General features: G+C 39.8%; 1 protein-coding gene across 3 annotated transcripts; it reads right to left on the reverse strand.

Moving 5' to 3' along the window:
• Positions 1-344: 344 nt before the first annotated feature.
• Positions 345-10,341, reverse strand: txlnba (taxilin beta a). 3 transcript variants are annotated; one of them, XM_056405117.1, is made up of 11 exons: positions 10,176-10,341; positions 7,723-7,942; positions 7,537-7,609; positions 7,186-7,256; positions 6,331-6,501; positions 6,055-6,249; positions 5,551-5,670; positions 4,407-4,481; positions 2,891-2,983; positions 2,504-2,599; positions 345-1,766 (listed from the first exon to the last, which is right to left on the reverse strand). In XM_056405117.1, exons 2-11 carry the CDS (start codon positions 7,930-7,932, stop codon positions 807-809), a joined length of 2,064 nt encoding a protein of 687 aa, XP_056261092.1. In that variant the 5' UTR covers positions 7,933-7,942; positions 10,176-10,341; the 3' UTR covers positions 345-806. The 3 variants fall into 3 exon arrangements, with proteins under 3 accessions (XP_056261092.1, XP_056261091.1, XP_056261093.1); XM_056405116.1 differs by lacking the exon at positions 4,407-4,481 and adding an exon at positions 4,529-4,603 and having other exon boundaries at positions 10,176-10,340; XM_056405118.1 differs by lacking the exons at positions 4,407-4,481; positions 10,176-10,341 and adding exons at positions 4,529-4,603; positions 8,017-8,037.
• Positions 10,342-10,796: the final 455 nt, after the last annotated feature.

The following is a 10,796-nucleotide window of genomic DNA, read 5'->3' on the forward strand; positions in this document are numbered from 1 at the left end:
ACAGGCCTCTCCAGGCTGCATGTGAGCGACCGTGTGTCTGTTATATTTGCAAAGACTTCTTGTGTAGCATTAATGAGATTTGAGATGCGTGCCTGTCAGCTCCCACATGGCCCAAAATAACAGCCATCACTGATAAATATATTACACAGTTCTTCTCTGCATAGACCCGCAGGCACATTAACTTGTACAGTATCTAGAGTACCATGATTTCAGCCTCAGGGGCCAGGGAAAGAAGTGTTGATATTCAAGCTGCCACAAATCTTGGATTATTTGGATGTAAACATTCAAACAACTGGATAAAAATAGATTAAAATAAAATGAAATAGAAGTGTACCCAAGAAAGGTCAAATTGTCAAAGAATCACTTTATTGGAGTTTTGGTAATGCTTTGTGATTTTTAGTTTAAAAGAGACACAGCCTGTTGATTGGCATAGATACCAGCTTATGATTTTGTTTTGACATTTTTCTTGACATGGGACAAAAACATTTAGGCCTACTCTTTAAGGCAGTTTTGTTAGTGCTGAACATTCCTGTCAGTATGACCTTTCAACCCCCACCAGACAGGCCAAACTAAGTCTTTATTCAGACAATGAAACTGTAAAATACAGTCAGTTTATTTGTCTGTCCTCATCTGGTGATACTGAAACTTCAGAAAATGGTGGGAGAACACATCCACTACACCAGTTGGGACAAACTAAAGATTTGAACCTTTACAAAAGGCGCTAAGGCACCAAATAATTTCAGTTACCCACACACACTATCCCAAAATAACACCACACACACACACACACCTGCATAGCCTAAACTTTAGCTGGAATTCTTGCCGCCCTTCTTCTTCTTTTTCTTTGGTGCCTGCTTCTTTAAGGAGTCGGCATTGGAGGGTTCAGCTGTTTTTGGTGTGTTTTCAGAGGGTGGAGCTGAGGTTTCTGGTGCTTCTTCAGATGCCTGCACTGGTTCAGCCGGCTGCTGCTGCTGCTGCTTGAACTTCTCATCTTCTGCTGGGACCACTGGTTTGACCTCACTAGGCTCCTTCAAGATTTCAGTCGGTGGATCAATCTCAACTTTCTCTGCTTTTGGTGTTGGTTCCTGTTCAGAAGGCAGCTGCTGGATCCCTCCCTCTGCTTTGACCTGTTGCACCTCTTTGACCTCAGCTTGTGTTTGGACTTTTACTGCTTCTGGTTGTGGGTCTGCTGGTATCATTTCAGAAGTCTTCTCCTCAGTTTTGGGAGCTTCTGGCTTTTGAACCTCCTCAACTTTATCTGGCTGTGGGAGATCGGTTTCTGCCACCTCTGATTTTACACCTACCACCTGCTCAGGGACTGAAACAGGCTCCTTCTTGACCTGAGGTCCGGCTTTGAAGTGGACAAACGCAGAAGCCACCGCGTCTTCTTCGAGGTCTGCGTCACCATTGTTGTCTTCGTCATCGTCATCGACAGGTGTGGTCAAAAGGGAATCGGCGAACTCCTGCAGCCTGGCCTGCTCCTCCCTTAGACGAGCCATGTCCTCTGTCAGGACCGGGTCCTCTTTCTCCAGCTCCTGGACCTCCACAGGCTTCAGGGGGGCAGATTTGTCAGCATCCTCTGAGCCAGGGACATCACAGAAGTCAGAGCTGCCGAAGACGTTTAATGGGACGATTGAGTTAGTTCGGCGAACTTCTTTGATCTTGGCATAGAGGATTTTCCTCTCATCCTGCAGGACATGACACAGCTTCTCCAGCTTATGAATCTTCAGGACAAACAGTTCGTACTCTCTGCCTTTCTCTGTTCTCTGGAATACAAGAACAAGGGATGGAGAAAATGAGAAGTGAAGAAAGTGGGATATGATGAGAATGAAATCTGAAAAGTACATTATTTATTCAGTATTCGCCTCTCAAATGTGGTATTGTTGTAATTTTCTGATCCTCAGACATTGAACGTCCCCAACAACCACATGTCATGTCATTTAGACACTCATTAGCAACTGGCCTTTTTAAGAGAAAAAAAGCTTAGAGAAATCAGGACTGGGGTATTTACTGAAGTGAAACTTGAAAATGTCATGAGCTTGTGTTAACCACAGAACAGTATCCAAAAATCCATTTAAAAAAAACCCATAGACCCCTGGGATGAAGGAACCGAAAGTCTGAAAATGCTAACCACTTTCAAAGTTTTAGGGCTCATTCCTGTGGCACTCTATTTGGAATGAACAATTCTGAAAAGATAGTAGAAATTAGGAATAACGTTGCTAGTTTGAATAATTTTAAATTAATTTCAAAGGATTTTAATCACTTTGTTGTTTTGTTGTATTTTGGTTCCAGACTGTCTTCAGCTGAGTAGTTATTTCAGTCTGTTGCTCGTTCAGACTAATAAGTTCAGTTCCGTACAAAACTAACCTATACAAGCAATGTTTATAAAGGTAACAGCTCAGCAGTCTGCAACACAGTTATCAGATTACGATGGTTGCTAGGGACAAAACTCCTGAACGCTCAAGAGAAAGTTCAGACCGACAAGGGAACATCATCAACATACCTCTTCAATCATGTCAGTCAAAGCCTTGTTGCAGTTTTCAAACCTTGTCTTCCACAGGTTCGACTCTTTCTCCACTTTCTTCATCTTGGCTGACATCTAAAAAGGAAAGAGTTTAAAAAAGGTCAGACAATCGTGGTGGCGGGACTTGAAAAACACAAAAGTTCAAAATGATATTCTAAGATTGTAGAAAACTCAAGACATGTAACTAAATGAAACACACAAGCACTTTTCCATATTTTGGTGTGTTAAGTTTAGTGTTGTGTTGTGTGATGATGATTCCACAAAACTAGTTCCATCAATAACCATTTATTCTCTGAGGCACCTAAAAGTCTTTTTTTTTTACCACAATAAAGGCTCATATACTGATTAATTATGTTCACCACCTACATTATCCATCTCCTTTTTAAAGCGGACGTAGATTTCATTGCTTTTGGCCAGTGTCGCCTGAAACTCATCGAACTTCTGGGCATAGAGGGTCAGCTGTGGACAGATGAAAAGATAGGTCAGTCACACTGAGACAACATGAGAATCATATTCAAATCAGGTTCTTTTTTTTTTTTTTTTTTTAAGTACAGCAAATGTTCAATCTTTTGAATAACAGCCATCAAATGTGTGAATTTAGAGCAATTAACTGAGTAAACTCTGAGCTATTCAACAATAAATCAGTTTAGTTACAGTTTCATGGCAACATGGAAGCTTGCATTTGCATTTTTTTTATAGTGCATCCTATTCCTGTATCCTTGAGGCTGACCAGGAACAAAAGACCAGAAAAATCACTGAAGTTCACTATGATCATTCTACAGACCTAAACTGACTCATTATAATGTTATACTTAATTTTTTTTTCTCTAAATATGGGGAAACATGGGGAATTAGATAATGACCAGGCTTCTAAGTGATGAATTACAAGTTGCATCAGCCATTAATTATGAGCCGTACACACTGCTGGAGGCTATTAATCATTCATACATGCATGTCTTTACATTCAGTATGACAAATGAGGGAGACCAACTTAATGCTCATTTCAAACCCTTGACATGTTAAAATTGAAACAGAGGAAAGTCTTGATGGTTCAGTCAATTCTTGTTTCTACATGAACCATTATCTCAATTTTCAAGACCAAATATTTTGGTTCACATTACTTCCTGCAAAAACCCTTTTTACATCACAGGCTTGTCATGGTTCTTTAAATCGCAGAACCACAAAGTTTTTATCTGAACTTTTTTTATCAAGTAGCCTCAGCATGAAAGAACACTTCAGTCCTAATGTGTTGTTCGTATGGAAGCTGGGAAAGGCCATACTCGCAAATATTTTTTTATCCTGTAATCTCAAGATGACAGAGCTTTATTTTCTCGAGATAACAGGATAACAAACCTTTGCATTGGAGCATTTTTTTTTATCCCATTATCTCAAGATAATGGGATAAAAACATATTTACAATTATGGCCTTTCTTGGCTTCTGCAGTTTTGCGTTTATGCATTTTATTTATTTTTTTTTGGTGGGACTCACATTTAATTTATTTATGCAAATAGGTTTATGCAAATAGGTCGGACTTCCACTATTACTGATCAGAAAACTGCATGAAGTTTGGTTTTTGGTGGACAGTAGAGATAAGGACAGTTTATTTAAACAACTTTTTTAATCTGTGTGGAGTTCTACATTGATTTTTCTTGTTGATTTTACTAGAACTTAATTCCTGGCAGTGTGGGAATGTGAATCTATAGAGTATATTCAAAATCAGATAACTAAATACATCAAATAAGTGCAATTTTAAATTTTAAAGTTTAAAATTTTGAGATGTATACGTCTTTCTGCAAGACGTATAGTAACCTGACCTTCTGCTGCCAGGTGTGTGCTACCTGTCCTCATGGTCAGTATGATAATTTGGTCAGTGAATATTCACCTGCGCCTGCATGACAGTCCCCTGCTCTCTGAGTGTCTGAGCCTGCAGTTTCCACTCAGCAGCCTGAATCAGTAACTGGTTAGAAGAGAACAGACAGAGACACATTACAGATGGTTCTTTACCTTCTTCTTCATGGTCAGCTCCTGCTCCTTCATAGCGAAGCATTTCTTTGTTTTGTCAATAGCCTCCCTAAGCAACTACAGTGACAGAGACAATAGACAGTCAATCTGAGTGGCCGTGATACATTGGGTGTTACTGTTAATGTGTTATGAGAAAATAATACAAATAATATTTAACATGGATGAAGAAACTTTAATTCTAATTCTTACAAGCTTCACAGTCAGTTCAGAATAAGGCACATGCAGAATATGTGAAAAGAATACAGTTGAATAACTGACAATTAATAATAACGATAATAATCAATGTGAATGATAGTAAATGTTCACTGCTACATTAAAGCAGTAATAGCACACGATATTCCTCGATTACATCGTCAGTTTATCAAAAACATGTGTTATTTCATTATAAAGCAGGTGTAGGTTCTATATGTGAAAGTATCAAATCGCTCAGTCCACAGAGAAATGCACACAGACTGTATTCAGAAACTGAGCCTTAAAACCAGCCGTCGGGACTTCTGGAACTTTGTGATGTCACAATAAAACAGTAACTGCTCTCAGCCATGCCCCAAGCCCCGCCCACCCAGACCCACTATCCAGCCTTGCAGGATTTGGTTTCTCTGAGTGTTTTACCTGAAATCTGTCATAGTTTTATTCTATCACTCAGAAAACAGTGAACCAATCAGAAAAGAGACCCTTCTCTTCTGATTGGCTCACTAACCTGTTGTTATGAGAGCTCCAGAGAGAAGCCTGAGAGAGGAGATGTAAAACTACCTTCAGATGGTTTTTGGTTCTCAAAACCACAAAAATATCTTCTTATGGATCGACAGTTAAATTAAAACACTAGAAAACTGTAAAATATGGGACCTTTAAAAACTCGTCATCATGTTTGGATGATAACAGTGTGCACTGAAACGTAGAGGATATAAGACTGCTGTTGTCACTGAATTATTATTATTATTATAAGTGACTGTCTGAATGAGATGTCTGGATGTTTTCAGTGGACATCTCAGTTTGTTTTTACTCACATATTCCTTCTCTCTCTTGTGTTTCTCCTCGGCCTCAGCCAGCAGAGCGTTGGCCTGCTGCAGTTTGGCTTCAGTCAGTTTGTGTTGCAGGTCGCGGTGCTTGTTGATCTTCTCCAAACTCTGCAGAAAGATGTCTTTATTGTATAATCTATCATTAAGTTTTAAAAAATTAAATGATTTGTTTGGTTTGGTTTTGTCCAATTAAAGACCAAAACCCAAAGCTATTCAGTTGATATAGTATAACTATATCCAGTGTACAGTATACAATATATTCATTACTTTTGCAATACTTTACATTTTATATTTACAATGTATTGTAAAAGTTGTGTATAGTTTAAAGACTTATTTGCCATATTGTACAGTAACCACTATTAATTTGTTAATTAATATATATAAATATAACATAACATCATTTTACCTTACTTGAGTAGAAACCCACAAGTTGTTCTTATTAATGACCTGTTATGATCTGTAAAACTCCATTATGTTGACCTTTGACCTTACCTCCTCCCTCAGCTCACACTGGTTCATGAGGCTCTCCAGTTTGTCGGTCAGGTTGGCGTTTTCACTGCACAGCTTGTCGTTCCGGGTGCTGTGCTGCTCGATCTGAGCCTGGATTTCTGTCAGCGTCTTCTGGAAGTGGCTGGTGATCTCCTTCCTCTTCTCCTCATCCTCCCTGCAGCGCTGGAGGGTCTCCTCCTATATATTAGAATCAGTGTCTTATGTTTCTTATAGCTGCTGCCAACACCTATCATTAGTCTGTTGGTCCTCTGCACATACCCTCAGTGTGCTGTAGTGAGACTGCAGCTCCCAGCACAGACTCTCCAGTTTGCTGCGAGCTGCGACGCTGCTGCGACGCTCGGCCTGCAGCTGCTGCCTGTCCTCCAGCAGGACGGACAACTTCTGCTGCAGAACACACAGCTTCTTCTCATCACAGCACCGCAGGGCCGCCTGCACAAACACACACACACACACACACACACACACACACACACACACACAGACACGGAAGGTGACAGGTTTGTTTCCGCTGTGTTATGGCGATAATCACTATATATGACAAGATTATTAGTATCTGAAACTACATGTGTGGGTATAGAACCTTTTCCAACTCATAGCCCACTTGAAAATCACATCACAATACGGAGACCATACCCTCTCAGAGCACTTTTTATTTTAATAATAACAATCAAATAATCAGGACTGAACTGAAACCAAGAGAAGCCAATTCTTTCTTTCCTTTTTGATCCTTCCTATTACAAAGCAGCTATCCATTTTCATCCTCCAGTTTTGGATGTAATGTTTTAGCGAACAAGTTTTAAGATGCTGTCCGGCCAGCGATGACATAACAGTTCGTATCATTGGTTTATCACATTGATAGGCCTTAATACAGGAAAAAAAAAACAATGAAAGGAATTTTAAGACAATTTCGCTTTCAAACAATTAAACACATTAGTTACATACATATTTTTTATAAATACATGTTTGCATCAAAACTCTACTGTTTTGCAAATAATTTGTCAGACCTCTTGTGATACCTTTGTGGCCCACAGTTTGGGGACCACTGTGTTGGGAGTCAAACACTTTTTATAAAACTTAATACATATCATAGTGAGGAACAAGATTGATTCTCACCAGCTCAGCATATTTCCTCATCACATCTTCCAGTTTCAGGTTCTTCAGACTCTGCATGACAAGAGAGACGTCTGTAGAGAAAGAGAGAGAGAGTGGAAGTCATAAAAAATGACATAGTGACAGATAATTTCTTGTAATACCTTGTGTCATTCCTTACTCTGTAATATATGTAATAATATAAGTCAGTATTATTATATAGGCTATTTATTTTTTTCGGTTTTCACTCCATACAGTCTAAAGGTCTCTGTCCATGTGTTGTTTGATTATAAAGCAGGTCTAGGTTTTATATTAATACTGTGAAAGTACCAAAGCCTCAGTCCACAGAGAACACTTTGCATTTTCCGGTCTCACCTGTCTCCGTGGTAACTGTGACGTCATCTTTTGCCTCCTCCTTCATCTTCTCCATCTCTGCCTCTACCACACTCTGATACATTCAAAACAATACACAACTTTATTTGCATTTACACTCCCATACATCAACAGCAGCTAGAAAACTATGGAGCAACAGTTTGGTGTGAACGCTGGTTCTTGACCCACCTGTTTGTCCAGGAGGCTGGCTGCTGAGCCGTGGGTGCTGAGGATGTCCTCCAGCCGTCTGCTGAACTCCAGCATGGGGTCACAGAGGTCAGAGGAGGAGCCGCGGGCAGCAGGCCTCGCCGCCTCGCCTTCTGTGTTCTCGTTGTTCAAGGAAGCCACGTCAGGCTGGGGGGGCACCAGCACCTTTGCTGTTTTCACCGACGTCTCCATCCTCAGTGTTCTGGAAATAATGAAGAGAGGGATTTATAACGTCTTTTCCTTCACAATTCTGACTGAGATTTAATCTGCTTTTACCGAAGCTTGGGTCCATTCGTTTGGGTTGGTTCAACTCTGAGTCAAAGAATCTCTGCAGATTCAAGAGGGTTGGCTGTGATAGATCACAGCATGTCTGCCATGTAATTAAAAGGACATGGATTCAAATGTAGGAACAGACTAAGCCTCTAAACTCCTGTGGTGCTGCAGGCATCCCAGCAGCCTCTCTGATTTTATGCACACAGCTTCTGTGGATGGATGTCAGCTCTGTCATGCTCAACAAAAAATCTGGTTTGACAGTAAAGTGTTCATTTGCCGCAAACAATGTGATGACTGTAACTTTATTCACAACCTTCATGGATAATTACACGGTTGCTTTTGGTATTTCTGAATCTGAAGAAAGAGAAGCTTTTTGTCTAGCAAATCTGTGTGTGTGTGTGTGTGTGTGTGTGTGTGTGTGTGTGTGTGTCTGTTCCTGTGGAATATATTCAGTCTGTCCAGTAGCTGTTTATCCTCACAGCTCTGTTGCAATGGCGGCTGCCACCGTTATCTGTCGAGTTAAAATTAGCCATATGAGCCAGCAAACCCCCACTCTCTCTCTCTCTCTCTCTCACACACACACACACACACACACACACACACACACACACACACACACACACACACACACACACACACACACTTCAGACACACTTCAGACAACACCTGTTGTGGTCTTGTCTATTCTGAGAGCATCCAAATATGGTAGAACTGCCTGTTACAGACGCAGACACACACACACACACACACACACACACACACACACACACATACTATACATAACATGGGACATTGTGTTTATGTAACTTCAGCTACTTTGTCCCTTTATCTGCTGTCATATCACACACCACCCCTTGCTGTACAACCCCATACCCTACTAGGCTCCACCCACAGTGGTATCACAGTCCCGCCCCCTGGATTTCAAGCTGTTGACCACATCAACATAAACAACTCATGCTAATATTTTTACTCGATGAGTATATAAAATCCAAATGTGTGTCCAAACCCTGAAGCATAACAACAGACTTTGGACAAAATCATGGAAACAACCTGATGTTTGAAGTCACCAAATCACAATCGCAAAAACAAATAAAAGTAAAGTAAAATAAGTTTCATCCAGTTTATCTAATTAGAATAAAAACTAAATTAATATAGAAATACTGATGCTAAAAAAGTTGTGACAGTCACCAGTTTTGGATCACTGTTGTCTGCTAAAACGTAATGTTTGTAACTCCAAGAATTTATCTTCCTATCCTTCAAATTAGGTTTTACATAGATATTTCATATCTACTGTATTTTTCCACTCTCCATGTCCATACTTTCCAATGTAACAACATGTGGTCAGGTTGAGCTGAAATAAATGACACAGCTAAACAACAACGAGGATTCATGACTGGTGAAGGTGGAATCAAGTGAAACAAAGATTGTTATTATTTCTAAAACCAGAAAGTTAATGAGTTTTACACCAAGATGGAGATGACTCACAAATGAGGCCAAAAAGTGAACAATCGATATATCTAACTGAAGCAAGGACAGTGATAAAATGAACACAAACATTAAAATTTTACAAAAATTCATAAAATTAAAATCCTCACACACGTAACACTTTGAGTTTAACCACGTCTTGACTCAGTTTTAGTGTCATTTTTGTATAAATTTTTTTCTGTCAACTTCCTGCCATAAGCAACTATACACAGTACCATCAAGTGTAAAAAAAATTAGTATTCAAATCAAATTATTTTAATAATGATTTTTATTCGCAGTGCATCTGAAAGCCTTGGAATCTTAGGACACAGTGACAAGGCAGGATATTTAAAGACTTACAGGCACTGACAGTGACAAAGCATCTTATTGTGCCATGGCGGCCATGATGGAAACCTTCCATGTGTTTTTATATTGAGTGTTAGAACATTAATATCAAACAGTGAAACAAATGAGTACATTAGCATATCAGTATCCACAAAAACCTACTAGAAGGTCAATTCAGTGCCTGAAAAATGAAAAAAAGTTTCCCACCCCCCCTAAACCCGTTGACTAAAGGAAATGAGCCGAAGCACAGAGACAGAAAAAAGTGACACCTCTGCAGATACAGTTTTACAAACATGAAAAGAAACACTTCAGTAAAACATTTCAGAGAGAGGAGAGAATGAAATTAGTCTTACCAGGATCAGTGGAGTAAAGGAGAGGAGGTGAAGAAGAGACAGAGCAAGGCAGAGGAAGGAAAGAGGAGGAGGAGGAAGAGGAGGAGGAGGAGGAGGGTCATGCTGACGGGACAAACGACAGCTGACCCCCAAAATAACCTGAGAGGCTCAGTTCACACTCAGAGCTCAGGGCCATGAGGGTGTGTGTGTGTGTTTGTATTCATACAAGAGTGTGCGGTCTGACCTGGCTCACATTCCCAAATACAAAAAAACCTCAATACATACAGTTTGTGGTTGACGGTGACTGACTGATATCAACAGATCACTGATCACTTTACCAGGTGATGACATTTCTGCTTCTATAAACTGTTTTGGGCCATCTGTTCTGTTTTATGGACCAATCTAAAAGAAAACAGCTACACAAGTTAAATCAAGGAATAAGAAAGGAGCAAATATATATTTATGTTACACCAAAAAAATATATTATGTTATATGTTTTTCTCTGGATGCTTTCACCTGCTCAGGCTTCTAAATATCATCCAGATCAAAAAATTGTAAGAAAGAGGAAACACTCTAGGTCGGTGGTAGATATCGTCTCATTTCAAAGTGAATTGAAAATTCACTGAATAGAAACATCATGGA

The sequence above is a fragment of the Seriola aureovittata genome, chromosome 19, assembly GCF_021018895.1.
Source record: "Seriola aureovittata isolate HTS-2021-v1 ecotype China chromosome 19, ASM2101889v1, whole genome shotgun sequence".
Lineage (NCBI taxonomy): Eukaryota > Metazoa > Chordata > Actinopteri > Carangiformes > Carangidae > Seriola > Seriola aureovittata.

Excerpts from the sequence above, each read along its gene's own strand:
- txlnba (XM_056405117.1), bottom strand. The coding sequence starts at position 7,932 with ATGGAGACGTCGGTGAAAACAGCAAAGGTGCTGGTGCCCCCCCAGCCT. Across the intron at positions 2,600-2,890 it reads TTAAAAAGGAGATGGATAAT|ATGTCAGCCAAGATGAAGAA; the intron begins GTAGGTGGTGAA and ends TTTCCTTTTTAG. Across the intron at positions 1,767-2,503 it reads TGACTGACATGATTGAAGAG|AGAACAGAGAAAGGCAGAGA; the intron begins GTATGTTGATGA and ends CTTGTATTCCAG.